Below are 18,985 nucleotides of genomic sequence, written 5' to 3' on the forward strand. Positions count from 1 at the left end.
ATAGAGTAGTTTAATGCGGATCTGGCATCTAGGGCGGGCGGGCGAACTGCTACACATGCTTGCGTGTCGCCGGGATATACTTTACTAGTACTAGTATTTGGATAATTGAGAGTGGCGAGCGATGGATCCGCGGACGCCGCGCCACTCCCGCGTGTACCAGCGTGGAAGAACAGTGCAAGCGCTGGACCGGTGGGGTGGGGTGCCGTGTGCGTGGTTGCATGCGCGCGCTCGCGTTTCTTCCTCCGGCACTCGCGGCATTTTTTTTTTTGGTTCAGTCGCGGCATTATCTGTTTCCAACCTCCTCTTCTTGCGACTCTGCGAGTCTTCGACTTTAGGCCCCGTTTACTGGCAACTGCTCCTGTCAGAGCTGGTTTCACCATTAGCCTATGTTTCGTTATCAGCAAATTTAGGCACCGTTTAGATTCTAATATTTTTTCCATAAAAATATCACATCGAATATTTCGACATCTAAATAGAGCATTAACCATAGATAAAAAACTAATTGTATAATTTGTGAGAAAATCATAAGACGAATTTTTTGAACCTAATTAGTACATGATTAGTCATAAGTGGGACAGTAACTTATATATACTAATGATGAATTAATTAGAATCAAAAGATTCGTCACGTGGTTTTTAAGGCTAGATATGAAATTCGTTTTTTCATTCGTGTACTAAAACCCTTTTCAATGTCTCATCAAACGTTCGATGTATATTCAAATTTTTGTTTTCGTGAGCTATACACACTCTTAGTAAAAAAATTGTTGTACGTTTGATATTTTTTCCGATTACGAGGACACATCAATACACACGTAAAATCACACTCACAGACCACGAATACTCTCCCTAACACATGATGAATGGACACAAAACAGCGGACATATCTGATATTACCAAAACTCTATTGAAATCCTACTTGTGTGTACGTTTTATTGGAAGACTGTCATGATATAATTTTATTGAATGAATTACATTTTGGACTATAATTTATTACCTAGGTTACACTTTGGACCAACCTTTAACGAAATTTTAATATAGAAAGTATCTGTTACTAGCCATTGTTTGTCTTTTTAAGAGAAAAACTAAACGATATATTTAAAAGAATTATAAATAAAACTTTTATATACATGTTCAGTGGTCTAAAAGTAAAGACTGAAAAATAAATTACGATGGAAAGCCCTAAAATCAAAAGTTTGGCTTATTTAAGCAAAAATAAAAGTAAAAAGATTTCGCACTGGACTAGTATAAACTTTGCATATTGAACTAGTGGGCCATCCTTAAGGGACCAACATTCTCTTCTTCCTTTTGGTCTGGGTGTGAGCTCGTCTACAACTCAGACAAAAGTTTGAGCTAAGACTCTTGCTTCTTTCTTCCTTTTTTGCTAGGCACTCTTCTTCCCGCTGGCGAGCTCCTCCTTATCTCAACATAGCCAAATAAATCTGAAATTTTGAATATGATTAAAGTTATAATATGTGTTAACATAGAGCTAGAGTCAAATTATATTCTAGACTCTTTCTTCATATAGAGTCTGATAACAACATAACGACTTAGCATATAGGCGAGGGAACAACTAACCAATGGCATTTCCTGTCCAGACTCCAGAGTCGTTTATACCGTGATAAGCTATAATTATATTGGATAAAAAATGGGCGTCCATAACCAATACCCAGGGATGTTTGCTTTTAACCGAACCTTGTTAATAAATATTGTGTCACGATATCACCATTAAATTTGAATTTTCTATCGTGCACTTCTGCGTTTGGCAACCCATATCAATTTGAGGGACACTCATGTTCAGACTCTAGAGTACATAGCAGTGACACGCCGTCCTACTTTGATAAATTAACAAACGATGAAAGTATCCATTCACCAAACATAGATATACAACGCTGCTAATCTTATCCTCTGCAGGACAACCCTAATTAAATAATTCGCGTCGGTGCTGCTGGTTGAAACACTGCCATCGACCTAAGCTTAATTAGCTACTTGTTGGCCATGCATGTTCGTCGTACAAGTTGAGTTCAAGCTAATCATGCTACTATCTTAGAACAGTTGACAAAACAATTAGGGCAAGTACATATATACCCTGCTTGCTGGGAAAGTTGTCCCTATCCAATACTATATGGTTGAAAGAAAAGGATAGGAAGTAATCATTGGTCATTGGTCAATGCCTCCAACAAGTGTTTGTTTTTCATTAGAGAGGAACGGGGGGAATATTTCAGTGTTCTTGCACTATGTTAGGCCCGTTTAGTTCCCAAAAATTTTCACCCAAAAACATTATATCAAATTTTTGGATATCTAAATAGAGTATTAAACATAGATAAATCGAAAAACTAATTGCACAGTTATGGGAGAAATCGTGGGACGAATCTTCTAAGCCTAATTAGTACATGATTAGCCATAAGTGCTACAGTAACCAACATGCGCTAATGATAAATTAATTAGCCTCAAAAGATTCGTCTCGTGGTTTCCACGCCAGCCGTGAAATTCGTTTTTTCATTCGTATCCAAAAACTCTTTCGACATCCGATCAAACGTCTAATGTGACATGAAAAAATTTTCATTTCACCAACTAAACACCTGCTTAATATCCAGGTTGAGCTGGGACAGTTCACATTCTCAGTAGAATAAATCTGGTTGTAATACGTGAAACTGTGAACTACTGGTACAATGAATTTACTAATCAGCCAGTTGATGGAAACAAAACGCCGATGCTTCTGGCCGCATACCGGTTTGTAGAAGCTGACCAACGCTTGCAATTAGCACGTTGCAATGGAGATATTCCTTTCTGTATCGTAAACGAAAGCACACGTAGTCTCGTGGTTGTGATTGCAGTGAACTCAGCAGCATCATAGAAACCAGGTAAAAAATATATCCTTCTCTAAAAATAGAAAAATTAAAGCACAAAAGTTTAGACAGAACTAACTACCAACTCAATTAACTAAGCCATATACGTGGAAGTGGAGTTGATTACTCTAGCGGCAGAATTGAAGCAGCTAGCGATGCTGTTGTTGTGTGCTGATGAAACGAACCGGCGTTTGCTTTGCATTGTGGCAAGCGCGTCGTCACCATCAGCTGAGCCGTCCCTGTCATCTCGTTGTGAATTCATATCGTCGACTCGCGCCCAGCCGCTCTGCCGTACGTGCGTTTACCTCCTGTCCTGCCCTTCCGGTTCGTCTGGTTTTATTGGGCATCTGCAAACAGGATTGTACCCTGAAAATTTCATTAAAAAAAACAGCAGCAGTAGTTTATTTTTTTTAGCTAGCTGAGAAAAAAAATAAAACTTGAATTTTCAAACTGAATATCATTTATCAATGATGCCTATTCAAACCTAGATTCTAGCGACCGGTTATCGTCGGGTTTTATGAATGGTTGGCCGTGAGATATGTGATATGTTTTTTTAAGATGGATCCGAATCCTCCGCTATAATGCCAATTTCGCATAGATAATTTTCTATACAAATTAATGTTGTAGTGGTATATATTGTGTGCACTGTAGCGAGAAATACTAATTTAATTCAACTATACGCACGATATTGTAGTAGTTCATATGGACCATCCATATATCCATCTAAAGGTCGAACGATATATAATAGTTAACTTCCAATCAGTCCTGTTGCAGTGTTGCTGGCCAATTAATATGATGGAGATGAATAGAGAATGTAGGGGCTTTGGAGCTTTCGGAGGAGAAATTAAGATTATCTTGATGAGCACGCGCATTTGTTACTCTAATTTTAGATCATCCCATCCGGTAGTTGATGCTGGAATTGGTACTGGTACTCCGTACCGGCCGGCATGGGAGGCAACGAACGTTAATTAGTAGTGTGCTGTTGTTGTCTTGTTGCTTGCACACATTAGCAAAGCCGCCATGCCAGCTTAATTGGGGCAGGTTCAAATGGCGCCGCATGCAACCTACGTGCAATGATCAATTGCATCCTCCCAAAGCAAACATTGAGGTAGGTGAAAAATATATAGAACCCCTGTTAACTAGTGAAAGAGTACGTGTAAGGGTTTCGTAGCATCAAAATGTAGCGAGTGGTCTAACTAAGACATGCTCGCCGTTGTCCAAGAGATATATAGGGTGGCACCGGGATGCACACACCTTTTGCAGTATACGTGTTGACCGGATGCGTCACCCCACATATACTACTCTATCGGATCCATGCCACTAACATTGTCCTTGTTTCGCTCTTCGCGTCACCCAGCTCATCAGAATCCCCCACTCCTCTTCACTCCATGACACTGAGCTCGTCTCCATATACTAGATCTAGCGAGTCTAACGTTGTATCTGGCGAGCTTGCGGAACTTGCCCCACACCTCTTTGCTCCACGCCGTGGAGCTTATCTACACGCGCTCAATTCGATGAGGTTGAGGTTGGATCCAACAAACTCGCTGAACTCCCCCAACACCTCAACTCTCCACTTGTTGTCAGTCGTGTCGTCTAGACCCGCTCTACGCCTCTCCACTTTATGTCATTGGACTCATCGCTAGTTGCTTGTCAGTTGTCACTGCAGAGGAGTACAGGAGCAGAGGAGAAGAGTCCGGGCGAAGGGTGTGGTGGAGTGAAGAGGAGTGATTTCATATTTGTTTATGGATTTTAAGGTATTGAGCGTAAGAATTTAAACTCATATAGAAATTAGCAAAAGTATAAAGGCTAAAATATAAAATGCTAAGGGTTGATGAGTGCCATGTAGGTACTAGTTGAGAGCTGAGACACTTGCACTCTGAGAGTTTTTAGATGGGTGGCTTTAGCTTATGCAGCACATTGTGATCACTCCATATGCATACTTGGACTATGAATGCCCTAAATAGCCACGAATGATTCATAAAAGATACTCACTCCATGTTTTAATGTATAACGTTTTGACATTTAGATTTATTATTTGATTATTCGTCTTATTTAAAAATTAGTGTAAATATTATATATATATATATATATATATATATATATAGAAAGCCTCTATCCTACTACCAGGTGTACCTACTCTCTTCACGTCTAAGGTGTAGAAACACCTCTATACATATTTCTTCTCTCTTTCAACAGAAAGTACAAACTTTAAGTACAAACTTTATACATGTTGTATTATTCACATGAGATTTAATATAGTGTCTATACTTTCTGTTGGGTGGGAGCAGAAATAGTTATGAAAATGTTTTTCATTATGAACGTGCAGGGAGTAGATATACCTAGTAGTAGGATCTAATTTTTCTATATATATATATATATATATATATATATATAATTTTGGACTAGTAAAAATGTCACATATTTAAGTGCGGAAGGAGTAGTAATTAATAACTCTACACAATTGTAAGTTGAAACAAAACTACATGATATATTAAATAAAAAAGTTAAACGGTTTGCTTCAGGGAGATATGTAGGTTCGAATTCTCATCCATCGATACCTTGCTTCTCCTGGAGCTCCCAGAGGAATTGTACGAGTTCTCATGAAGAAAATTTCTTCAACCGAGGCAATTCCATCATTCGCATGCCTAAGTATTTCTGCGACCTCACAGCGACTAGGGTGGAGCCGTTCTTGATGAGTTGTTCGGTTCTGCAAATAGGATTTTGGTTCTTGATGGGATTCAGGTAACAAAAATGCAATATTCCACTATTATGTGTACAAAATGGATTTCTTTTGGTGCATAACACGGCACATAATTAAAAAAAATGATGGAACCACGTCGTTTAACTTGCAAGTGTGCTACCATTCTTTATTATTCTTTTTTTTTATAGTTTTCTACTTCACCGGTTAAAAATATTTGTCGCTTAGATCAAGATTTTGTTAGACTTCTAAAATTTTTGGAATGAAAGAGATGATTATGCACTGGAGCTTGCAATGGGAGATGAGTGAGCTGCGACTTAAAAGAGTGTTGGTTGATCTCTGGCTCAAATAGATGACAGATGAAATATCAACCTCTACATAACTGAATATGTTGATGCTTTTTTTCCTTTTATCCTCATCTAACTCTCAGCTCTCATCCTAGTAATATTTGTGGTCGGTAGCTCATAATCTTAAAAACTTTCTTTCAAAGGAAGAAAATGCCATTTTTCGAAAGCTCAAAATCATCCGTCTTCGGTGTTGTTACTCTGTTAGCAGTTGTTTGGGATGCGAAAGTATGCTTTCTTGTAAAAAATTATGTTTACTAGTTTGCACCTGACAGACAAAGAACACTACAACGGGTTATGTGTAAAGTTGTAAAGTAGTTAATCACCTAGTCTTGAGTGCGAGTAATGAATAATGATCACCGGAGCTTGCCCTCCTGTTTTCAATTATACTTATGCTTATTTTTAACCTTAAAATTAAAATTAATTCTGGTGGTTTCATTGTAGTTTATTTGTTAGTTTTTTTGCTTTTATATTGCTAAGAACACGTATATAAAATTTATATTCATAAATTATTTTTTATTTGTAAATAAACGTTTTTTTCCTTGAAAAATACAAAAGATGGGTAGCTACGTGTTTGAGAATGGCATGCTGTTATGGAGACCTTGGATTGAGCGCTGGATATTTGATAATATGAAATTTATGTACAAAAAATTTAGTTCCAAATACCTAATGTTATATCAATCCAAACGAAAGCTTGTATAGCTCGTCCCAGGGAGAATTTCCAGTAAACTATAATGTCTTGCACTTTTCTGGTATGTTTTTTTGTTCCAAGAGATGCAGGGCAAGCTGGTTTTCAGTTTTCTGATCATGTTTTGGCTTCTTTACACCGTGCAATTCTGTGTGCAACCTAATAATATTGGTCTATCGAAAACTGAAGTTGATGTACACCGAATTCGGCCCACCGCATCCCTACCAACAAAATGTTTTCGCAAATGAGTTCAGCCTACCAATTTTCAATCAACAATTCCGTTCCACACATGGCCACGAACAAAATCGGCCCGCAAAAGAATTCGGCCAGTAACAAATTCGGCCCGCAAAAGACATCGGCTTGGTAATTTCCCGCAAAGAAATTCGGTCCGCAAAGGAATTCAGCCCAGCAATTTCCCATCAGCAAATTTGGCCCGCAAAGGAAATCGGCCCAGTAATTTTCCGCAAATAAATTCGGCACCGCAAAGGAATTCGGCCTCGTAATTTCCCTTCAGCAAATTCGGTCAGCAAAAGAATCGGCCTAGTAATTTCCCGCAAACAAATTGGCCGCAAAGGAATTCAGCACGTAATTTCCCTTCAGCAAATTCGGTCTGCAAAGGAAATTGGCCCAGTAATTTCCCGCAAACGAAATCGGCCCAGTAATTTCCTGCAAACAAATTCGGCCCGCAAAGGAATTCGGCCCCGTAATTTCCAGCCAACAAATGCGGCCGCGAAGGAATTCGGCCCAGAATTTTCCTTCAGCAAATTTGGCCTGCAAAGGAATTCGGCCCGGTGATTTTCTGCCAACAAATGCGGCCCGCGGAGGAACTCGGCCTGGTAATTTCCCTTCAGCAAAATCGGCTCGCAAAAGAAATCGGGCCAGTAATTTCTTGCGAACAAATTCGGCCCGCAAAGGAATTCAGCCCTGTCGTTTCCCGTCAACAAATTCGGCCCGCTAATAAATTCGGCCCACTTAACATCCATCCCGGATTCAGCCCACCCCGTCAACAAATTCTGCCCATATCTGAATTTGGCCCACTAAGAAACCATTTATCTAAGTTGGCCCAGAAGAGAATAAGTCACACTAATACGGGTAGTGATTCGGCCCATGATTAAAATCAGCCTCCTTAATTCATGCGAACAAATTCAGTCCTCAAGTGAATTCGGCCCACTAATTCCCATCAGCAAATTCGGCCTTTCATTAGATTTTAGCCCACTTACATCCATCACCAAATCAGCCCATCTGCATCAACAAATTCGACCGGTACCCTTGAATAAAACTGACTAATTCTCGCCAACAAAGTCAAACCCAAGAGTAAATTTGACCCACTAATTCACGTTAGAGAATTCGGCCCACTACTGAATATGGCCCATTGGTTACCTGGCCACCAATTGAGCCCACTGATAAATTTGGTCTATTTATTTGAGATCCGAGATTTCGGACCAAGAATAGGTTAGGCTGGCAAGGTAATTTGGCCCACTTCGTTCTCGTTAATAAATTAGGCCCACTTATTTCCCGTCTAATGAAGTTTATTGGACCCGTTATTCCGAATAGGTAGCATCGGAAGCGACCGACGCCGCCACGATGCTACTGGCTCGCGCTTCGCCGCCGTCGCCTGACAGCTCACCGCCGCAGCGGGAGAGCATACTCTGTCCTCGCTGCGTGCCGTCGCACCAGGCCACCGTTTCGATGGCCGCCGCGGCGAAGGCGGCAGCTCCTTTTCGAGGCGGGCAAAACCACAAGCAGGTGGCGAACCCCCCCAGGAAGCACTGCGTGAAGCTCAGGCTCTCCGCCGCATTCTCCTCGTCGGACTGGTCCCCATCCAGTAAACTTCTCTAGTTCCTTATTTCGTTTGTTCTGCGATGAAATTTCCTGGTTCAATATATACGGCTTGCTGCAGGGAGATGTGTGAAGGCCCTTATACTGCTTGCTGCAGGGAGATGTGTAGGTTTTAAGTTCTCATCCATGTACCTTTGAATGGCATCTGGATCAGTGGTTGTCTCTCCCTCAATCTTCATAGAGGATGTAAAGTGGATTCTCCTTTCTTGGTAGTCTGATGGATTGATGAAAAATTTATGTGGACTTAGTTCATAGACGGTGAAATGAGACTTATTTGGGTCCTGGAATAGGATGGCAAGATTCAATATTTGACTGGAAAAAATGTATGAAGGGTTGGTGGTTGGTGGGCTTCTCTTGGACGGTTTAGAGCTCCTAGAGGAATTGTACGAGTTCTCTGGCAATGTCGTGCATGTTAGCGCCGCTGTGATGATGAAGAAAATTTCTGGGATGCAGTCAATTGATTCAACTGAGGCAATTGCCATCATTCACATGCCTAGGTATTTCTGCAACCTTGTCAGCGACCAGGGTGGAGCTGTTCTTGATGAGCTGTTCGGTTGCACAAATAGGATTTTGGTTCTTGATGGGATTCAGGTAAAAAAATATGCAATATTCCACTTTATCTGTACGAAATGGATTCCATATGGTGCATAAGACGGCACATAATATGTTAAGTTTATTTAAAGTTTGAGCTAGTCAATTTAAGGCCTCTTAAGCTTGTTCGCTTAATTTTTACAGAGCACCTCATGCTGTTCATGATGGTGCTATTCCGCAGGACCCTGGAAACCTTGGAACATTGATAAGATCCGCTTGTGCTTTCAGATGGGTATGTCATTTTCTTCTAATTGTTAAAGCGCCTGGCATTTCATTTGAGTTCATAATACATCAATGAGTATACATGCATTCTCAAAACTACATGTTTCATGGTCACAAGGATCACACCACTGTTGCATATAAAGTTGTTATGGGAGCTCGTTTTACTTCTCAATAAGTTACTACTTCCGTATGCAAAATTATCAGGTTTGCACTTCTGTTACATCTGAAGGTGATATATAGCTTGGGTAATGCCACTAATCGCTGCTCTTTGCGCTCATGCAACATTGTGACCCGCTACACCACCAATTCCTGCTAGTGAAGGGTGCGCCGCTACCGTGGTGGCTAGAGGCCAGTGTGCCCTGGGAGCTTTGTTCGCGCGCGCTGTACAAGTAGGAACACAACCTCACGAAGGAAGGCATGGAAATGGCTATTACAAGTCGTCGATGAGACAGAGGAGAGAGAAGATGGTAAGAGACGAGGGAAATGGTAAGGTGGAGGGGGTGGGCATGGGACCCATTTACATATTAGTCACACTATATTCTGATACTTTTTATGACTTACAAATGAGCTCTGCATATTTTATTTTTACTTTGCTTTTAATACAACATCACGCCACGTGAGACAATGACTGAGTTAAACTAGCCACGCCAGCAAAAGCCAAACTCAATACTATCTTAAAACTTTATTTATACCAGTTTTAAGAGATGAAGAACATGTTGTGCCCGGTTTTACGGGTGATTGATGAAAATCGGATCCAACTTATAAGTAAGGGAGGACAAATAGCCTTGGTTCACATCGTTTCATTGTCGTCACGGCTTATAATTCAAAATTTAAATTTTAAAACTTAATTTTCTGATTTTTTCATTGTTATTTATTTTATAAATTTTTTAAGTTACTATAGACACATATATAGAAGTTTTACCTATAAACTATTTTTTGTTTACAGAAAGACACGTTTACCTTTTTTTTCTTCTAAAAAGCGAAAAGCCCTTTGCTCCGAATCCACCCACCATCTACCTTCTTCCTCTCCCTTCCCGGGCCAACAGCGAAGAGATCGTTCGGGCGGCACCGGCCCAAGCCCAAATTCGCAAACGGCACGGCACACGTCATCATCATCTCCAAGCGCGCGGCGGCGAGACGGCCGAGAGAACTCCGGGACCTCACCTACCAGTCCAGAGCTGCTACCGCCGAGCCCGTGCGCACATTCTCCAATTCGAATATCCGGTTCCGATAAGCCCCCTCCCCCTTCACCCCTGCACCACCACCGCCATGGCGTGCAGGCCGGCCGTGTGCTATTGCGCCCCCTCCGCCCTCGCGCCTCCGCGCAACCGCCGCCTCCTCGTCGTCTCCGCCTCCGCGCGCGGCGGCGCCCCGGGAGGACGCTCTCCCCGCTCCGGTTCCGGCTGGCCCGCCGCCCGCGCGCTCAGGCTCGGCACACGCCACGGGGTCGGCTCCGGCCTCGTCGTCCGCGCAGCCGCCGCAGAGGCAAGCGACGCGCTGTTTCGCCCTCTTTTCTTCCCCTCACCCAGCTCAGCGGCGGGCGCCTCCGTGCTCACCGACCCCTGACCCGGCGTGATGAACTTACAGTGATTGACTTGCTCTTTCTCTCTCTGCTGCAGGGGGCCGTGGAGCTGCAGGCGAAGGTCACGAGCAAATGCTTCTTCGACGTCGAGATCGGCGGGGAGCCCGCGGGGAGGGTGGTCATCGGGCTCTTCGGCGAAGTCGTCCCCAAGACGGTGGACAACTTCCGCGCCCTGTGCACGGGTCAGCGCCCTCGTTCATATCGAATTCATCCCCATTTTGCTATCAAATTGCCAGATTAGTAACGATTTTTTCTTCATTTTTCTAAAACTTGGTTTGCAGGTGAGAAGGGCTACGGGTACAAGGGCTGCTCCTTCCACCGAATCATCAAGGACTTCATGATTCAGGGTGGGGATTTCCAGAACAACAACGTAAGTTGCACACCCAAATGCTGGATGCTGAGATGGCTCAATTGACTATTGTAATTTCCTGCTGCTGAACTGGGGGCTTATATGAGGGTGAACACTTAACAAATATGCCTGGTCCCAATTCCCAAATCGAGCTAGTTACCTTCATCTAGCATTTCTGCATTGGTCTATCTCATTGTAGATTGCAGCATGTTAAAAAAAAATTGAGATTCAGATTGGAGTAGGAAAGCATACCATAAATGATCAGCAAAGTGCATTCTCCTTTGGAGTTAAGATGGGAAGATAGCTGTTAGATGTAGATGACTAGATGTATATTTATACATCGCAAATGGGGCATAACAGCTCCATGGCTCATTTACCTACTTGTGATTCACAGTTTCACACTGTCCCACGTAGCAGAACAATTTAGTTAGCCAATCAACCTTGTTTATGAACACTTCTTTGGTTGTTTTGCAAGCTATTAGGTCTCACTTCTTTAATGCTGATGTATTATGCTCTGGTAACATAGGGAACTGGTGGTAGGAGTATCTATGGTGAATGCTTCGACGATGAAAATTTCACATGTAAGCAATTCAATTCTGAGATTACTTTCAATATAGAACTTTCGAATTTACCTTGCATTATTGTACAGTACCAATCAATTCAAGCAACACTAACTATAAAACAACTTATCTTTGGGTAAAATTCCTTTGTTTTGTCACTGGTTTTTGCAATCATGAAGAAAAATAGTTTGGTTTCAGTGGTCATTATTCTCAAGCATATTGTTTACACTGATTCATGGATAGTGAAAGGTGTTTCATAGAACAACAAATATACGGCACAGCTGATTCTAAACCCTGAAGTGTCATTTTTTTTTGTCAAATATTGCACATATCATTCCTACAATGAAGTCCTTATTTATCTTATGAGAAATTTTATTTCTTGATAAGATACCGAGAGGTATCATATTTTCTAGTGTAAAATTTAATATCTCCAGATACTTTGTACCTTGAGATGTCAAAATTTTGATTGTAAATTTTGGTGCATAGAGATGCTTTTCTTAAGGATGTTAAAATTGCCCTTATCACATATTGTAATCCATAATTTTGTATACTTTTTCAGTAAAGCATACCGGTCCTGGTGTACTAAGCATGGCAAATGCTGGCCCTGACACAAATGGAAGCCAGTTTTTCATTTGTACTGTGAAGGTAAATAAATCACAATTTGCAGTATAAAGCAAGTTTTTTTTTCACAATTTTTTTGGACAGGTGCATCCTAAATTTCTAACATTGACGAATTATATTTTTGTTCCCATGCACATCTAAAATGATATCACGATCAGTAATGCTAAGTTTATTTTGTGTTACAATGTGAACAAAAGATACATAAAGGGATTAATGGGCTAATTTTGAATGATTAATGAGGATTATATAGATCTTCATGCTAGTATTGTTGAAATGATAGGATCCTTACAGGTCACAAGATCTGGACCATTATTTTTGGCGTAAATTTCTCAAGACTATAGATTTTTGATAGGATCCTTACAGGTCACAACTTTTGTAACTTAAAAATGATAATAGTGGAACTCTAGAACTTGTAGTTTTTTGATAGCTTTGCCATTAAATGTGTAGTTTGATGATATAAAGTCTTAAATATGTAGTTTCCTGAAAAATTTGGTGGTAAATCTGTAGTTATGTGATACACAACCGTAAATATGTAGTTTTACGAAAATTTGATCAAAGTACATGTATCCAACGTAGTATCATGATCTGAATGGTCTGGCAAGATCATATGATCGTGAGATACTACAATATGATCCATGGTATGGTCAACTTTATTTTTACTTGAGGCTCTTCAAAGAACTAAATCAAGTGCTGAATTGGTAAAAGTTCTTAAAGCAATCATATAGCCCTATACTAAAACTAGAATCATTTGGTGGCAAAAAGTCCAACATTAATCAGCAACTACTGATACTTCAACTCCATATCTCTTAAATGTTATTTGTCTTATTAATGTGAACATCCCTGAGTATTCAAAATTTTAATAAGAGAAAATTTGGAAAATTTTCAGCATTAGTTCTGTTTAGGATTTTTACCAACTGGATTTCTGGTACACTTCATGGGTCTGTTTTGAAACATTTTGAATAAAATTGTCCAGTTTATTTATTCTGTATGCAGTTCAGTAAATGTTTTTTGCATCCTCCATTACGTATTCCATAAGATATCATCATCTCGTTTCCGTCTTGTAAGGTTGAATCTTTGAACAGAGCAAAAGTTTACATATGCTAGATAAGCTAGATAATGGCATCATGGATAAATTATCCTCAATCGAACCAAACTCCTGGATATCTATGTCTGTTCTCATCACGAACCTGATGCTAGGGCTTCTTACTGACTCTTAATAATGAAATCTTCCCCAGACACCATGGTTGGACAGCCGCCACGTTGTCTTTGGGCATGTCCTGGAGGGGATGGACGTGGTGAAGAATCTTGAAGCACAAGAAACCAGCAGGTCAGATACTCCTAAGCAGCCCTGCAGAATCGTGAATTGTGGTGAACTTCCCTTGGACGGCTGAGCAAGTCAATGGTTCAGTGGTTGGGATTAAGCGAACATTTTCTTTTTGTTCTGTTGAATATTGATTCTTAAGGAGGGCTAGTTGAATCTTGTTCGGTTAGACAAACTTTTGGCATAGTTAGGATACTTGTGAGGTATTACTTCATGAGTAAATGAGACATTGTTTTCGGCAAGATAGACTAGAAATGTCACGCGGCATAATTTTATATGAAACAATCATTTTAGTAATTATAACCGTAAAATACATGTTTAATGTTGGTATGAATTATATTAAATGAAGAAAAAGACGTTGTTTGGGCCAGTCTGATTTTTCTAGTTTATTTTACCATATCTATATCTATATGAAATATCCTTAATTTTTTCTTAACATGTTGGATCAAGAACGATAATGAAGTTGAGGTGGAGCTAGAGTATTCTGTCGAGGCTAGGTGACATGAAATACATGTTTAATTGATTTAAGCAATGAAGATTACATTACAAATTAAGAAAGATTAGTCTATTTCGATATCGATGATAATGTGTGAGCCTCTAAATGTAGTTTATTATGTGTATATTACTTAGATAGTTTGATGAGTTTTTAGTTTTATATTGTAGAAGGAGACGACATTATTTAAGTATCACTTTGCTATACAATACATTTGTGTTTCACTCTATAGATAGACACAAAATAATCTCAAAATAGTGGATATCTGCATTAAGTTATATATATACACTTAAAAAGAGCTCGTGCGTTTTACTGAGTTAGGTTAGTTTTATTGTGTAAATTCAAATAAGTTTTAAAAATAAATTACGCGTCGAGTTGAGAATAGTAAACTGTGGTCAACATACAATTGATTTAAGAAGCATGTGTCGTATCAAAAAGCTTATAATTAAGAATATTAAATTATGCTCGATACATAAACACATTAAATAAGATGGTTGATCTTTCGACAACGAAAAAAGACGGTGGCACACTAAAAGCTTTTATGTTATTTTAAACCAGTTATATGGGTCCTTAATCTTTAATATTTTATCCGATGAAAATATTTATTTTTAAATATTAATAAGAATCTTTTAATTTTTTAATTTTTTTACCTTTCTCATTCTTTTTCTCTTTCTTTCTTTTTCTCTACTTTCTTTTCCCATGCAATTTTAGAACAATGGATTGAATCCGATTTAGACGTGAATTTCATATCCTATTCAGATGAAACACCACCTTAATTTTTTTAAGAAAATATTTCTTTCATAAACTTTATGCATAAATGAAATATTTATACGTAGAAATATCTTTGCTCATTAATTTTATACAACAATCAAAACAATCAATATCTTTGCTCGTTAATTTTATACAGCAATCAAAACAATCTACCCTACAATCAGAATAAAATGATCTATTTTGATAAATAGAACTATAAATTTGGAACTAAAATATAGATTTTAACAATTAATTAGGCACACGCGCTAATTATGGACGCGCTAGAAAAAAATATTAAACATGATTTGATTTTTTAAGAAATATTTGTATTCATAAATTTTATATATAAATAAAATATTTATATTTAGAAATATCTTTGCTCGTTAATTTTGTACAACAATCAAAATAATCTACCCTAAAATCACAATAAAATGATTTGTTTTGAGAAACAGAACTATAAATTTGGGACTAGAAAATATAGATTTTTTTACAATTAATTAGGCACATACGCTAATTATGGACGTGCTAGAAAAAAAATTGATTTTTTTCGCTGGGACAAAATGTAGGAAATAATCAAATTTTATATGCGATTCAGAGCTTCGAATCCGGAACCTCACTGTTAAGTACCAAGAAATCAAGCCTTTGGGCTATGCATCAGGCTGAATCATTAAGGCGCAAGTAATATATATTATATAAGTATTCGCCAGGAGAAGCCAGAGGGAGGCAGGCTCCATTCCCCGGGCGACGGGCGGTGCCACGTGGCCCATGGCTGCGCAAGAAAACGTCCAGCTTTCGTATTATAGAGATGAGCATCTTCCTTATCCAGTGAAATCCTCTTGATTAGTTTAAAACTTATCCAGTGTAACTCGAAGTACTGGTCTTTTCTTACGTTGGATCAGTATAAGGTGGCAACAATGTGCATCGACGGTGGATCACTGTAATGTGTTGTGATAAAATTTTGGGGGGACCTGGAGACATGAACCTATCCTGTTTAAACAATGATAAATGTAGCAAAACATGCTCCACATGATTATAAAATGGGTGGTACCCTTTCATTTTCTGAGAGAGATCAATCCATGCACGCTGTGAAGAAAAAAAAAATCAATGCATCCAAGTACCAAGTCAGTCACATACGAAAAATGCATTAGTAATAAGCTAAATAGACTGCACGGATTACAGAGAATCGCTCTTCTATCTGAAAACCGTTGTGCCCATGAAGCATTTTCTCTTCTTCTTCCATGGGCCGAATTTGCCAGCCCACGGGACAAACAAAGTCCGCACGAGGACCAACAATACCCGCGGAGAGGGGCCGGTGTAATGCGCGCGGGAGCTCACCCCCACAGGCGCGATCGGTTCTTGCGTCCTCTCTCTCTCTCTTTTTTTTTTAGAGAAGGATATTTTTATCCGGTCTCTATATCTATTCGGATATATGCAGCTATTTTTTTTATTTCAGAAACTCTAGGAACTTAGCTTAAGCAGGGGATCTAGCCCCTCAAATACCCAATCTGAAATTCATACTCCTATAGAGATTTGAACCTAGGACCTTGGGTGTTTCTCTCTTATATAAATTAGATCCTACTACCAGGTGTAGCAACTCCCTGCACGTCCATGATGAAAAATATTTTCATAATTGTTTCTGCTCCCACCCAACAGAAAGTATGGACACTATTAAATCTCATGCGAATGATATAAGTACATACAGAGTTTTGTACTTTCTGTTCAAAGAGAGAAGAAATATATATAGAGGTGTTTCTGCACCTTAGAGACGTGAAGGAAGTAGCTACACCTAGCAGTAGGATAGAGACTATATATATATATATATATATATATATATATAGAGAGAGAGAGAGAGAGAGAGAGAGCATCTCCAAAATGTGAAATTTTGCTAGCTAGCCAAATGGTCTTTAGCTATGCAAAAAGTCACCTAGCCATATGTTAATTTCGTATGCGTTCCAAGCTAGAGACTCTCCATCATGGGACTGACTTCGGTGCATTTTATTGATAGTAGAATTTAATCCACACCGTTGATCTACTTTTATCGAACGACTATGATTAAATTATACCACCAACAATATTAGGTGTAGTAGAAATTTGAATGGGTAATATCGACCTTTCTATTGGGATCTTTATTGCAAAAAATAAAATTATAAAATACTACTAATCAATTAATTAACAAAGTATAAAAATACAATTTTTAATCAATGACTGAGATTAGTTCTACTGATAGTATAATACTACCAGTAAAATACACTGGAGAGTTGCCCGTTATACATCCTTTGGTGTCCTTTTTAGATTCATCACAAATGTTCACACATCAAACATGACTCGTCAAGGATAGTGGGTTCTGTAGCAGGGGCTAGGATAATGCATCATGGATATAGATTATTCCCAATCTAACCAAACTGCTGGACATCTATGTCTGTTCTCATCGAGAACCTGATGCTAGCTAGGTCTTTTTTATTGACTATATATGCTCTCAATAATGAAAACTTTGCCAGACGCCAATCAGTGGTGGATTTATCATCGGGGCTAGGCACCTTCAGCTCCCTATCCGATCTGCGTCATTGAAGCCCCCTTAGCCCCTTCAAAAAAAAATTTGGTGTTACTTAAGAAGGAAGGGCTAGAAACAACTATCTTTCGTCTAACCCCTCCTAAATATTTTTCTAGATCCGTCATTGTCGCCAATGGGTGGACTACCATCATGTTTTCTTTTTTGGCATGTCTTGGAGGTGATGGACAATGTAAAGAGAAGATTGAATCACAAGAAACCAAGAAGGTCGTTTTCCTATGCAGCCTGGCAGAATTGTGAATTGTGGCGAGTTGCCCTTGGATGGCTAGCTGATTGGCCGAACAAGTCAATGGCCTGAGTTGTTGTATATATGATTTTTTAGTATGGGTGGTCTAAATTTTAAATATCATAAATTTAACATACAATATACTCCGTATATAATAGAAATATAAAATTGATCAAAAATGCATCTTGTATATATTAATAAATGATTTTGATGAGTTATGAATCCATTTTATATACTTATATGCTTAAGCTAGAATTGTCCCAGGAAAGCCCTCTAGATCTGCCACTATAGTCAAGCTAGTGGTCGAATTAAGCCAACATTTTATTTTGTCGTGCAGAATATTTAATCTTAAGTGAGGGCTAGTTGAACCTTGTTCGGTTAGTCAACTTTGTGAATTGTGAGGATGTGTTTCATGTGGTTACTGTGAAATGTTGTTGTCAGCAAGGTAGATGAGAGTTGAAGTAAAACCCTGTTGATGAGTTTAAAACTTAGGGCTCATTCTTTTTAAAGAATTTGCAAATGAAAAAAAAATGAAATCCTTTGGAATGAATATTTTAGCAATATTCATTTCAAAAGAACGCACCAAAGAAAAACTACAGAAAATTTCCTATCCCTCCACTCTTAGAGGTGATGGACAATGTAAAGAAGATTGAATCATAAGAAACCAAGAAGATCGTTTTCATATGCAGCCTGGCAGAATTGTGAATTGTGGCGAGCTGCCCTTGGATGGCTAGCTGATTGGCCGAACAAGCTAGTGAATGGCCGAGTTGCTGTATCTATGATTTTTTTTAAGTATGGGTGGTCTAACTTATGTAAGTATTTTAAATGTCATAAATTTAACATACAATATACTCCGTATATAATAGAAATATAAAATTAATCAAAAGTGCATCTTGTATATATTAATAAATGATTTTGATGAGTTATGATTCCATTTTCTATATATATATATATATAGGCTTAAGCTAGAATTGTCCCAGGAGCCCTCTAGAATTGAACACCGGTAAGTTAGCTAGGTCACCTTGCTACCCAGTGGCCCCCCAAGATCACACCTTCCATGGAAACAGCTTTTTTCTTCCTTTTTTTTTGTCTTGGTTTTCTTCATCTGTACTACTGTAATCATGCAACGCACGCATATATATCTGTGTCTTCCCAGTGGCCCGGACCCTGTCGACCGGCCGAGGAAAAAAGAAAAAAAAAAGAAAGAAAGAAAGGTACACGTGTCACCAGACAACACGTGCCACCTGTAATCTACAAGCTAGAGCTACCTAACCATACCGTGGGAAC

General features: G+C 39.1%; 1 protein-coding gene and 1 pseudogene across 1 annotated transcript; both read left to right on the top strand.

Moving 5' to 3' along the window:
- The first annotated feature begins 8,159 nt into the window (after positions 1 to 8,159).
- On the top strand, positions 8,160 to 9,467 carry LOC121053236 (annotated as a pseudogene).
- An 858-nt stretch (positions 9,468 to 10,325) lies between these two features.
- Positions 10,326 to 14,024, top strand: LOC102710454 (peptidyl-prolyl cis-trans isomerase A1). Its single transcript, XM_040528205.1, has 6 exons — positions 10,326 to 10,712; positions 10,847 to 10,991; positions 11,091 to 11,179; positions 11,685 to 11,739; positions 12,278 to 12,363; positions 13,575 to 14,024. The coding sequence occupies exons 1-6, from the start codon at positions 10,497 to 10,499 to the stop codon at positions 13,728 to 13,730; spliced, it is 747 nt and encodes a 248-aa protein (XP_040384139.1). The 5' UTR covers positions 10,326 to 10,496; the 3' UTR covers positions 13,731 to 14,024.
- Positions 14,025 to 18,985: the final 4,961 nt, after the last annotated feature.

The sequence above is a fragment of the Oryza brachyantha genome, chromosome 1 (genome assembly GCF_000231095.2).
Source record: "Oryza brachyantha chromosome 1, ObraRS2, whole genome shotgun sequence".
NCBI lineage: Eukaryota > Viridiplantae > Streptophyta > Magnoliopsida > Poales > Poaceae > Oryza > Oryza brachyantha.

Bases quoted from the DNA above. Each gene is read 5' to 3' on its own strand.
- LOC102710454 (XM_040528205.1), top strand. From the start codon at position 10,497: ATGGCGTGCAGGCCGGCCGTGTGCTATTGCGCCCCCTCCGCCCTCGCG. The intron at 10,992-11,090 runs GTCAGCGCCCTC...CTTGGTTTGCAG, and splicing joins CTTCCGCGCCCTGTGCACGG to GTGAGAAGGGCTACGGGTAC. The intron at 12,364-13,574 runs GTAAATAAATCA...AATCTTCCCCAG, and splicing joins TTTTCATTTGTACTGTGAAG to ACACCATGGTTGGACAGCCG.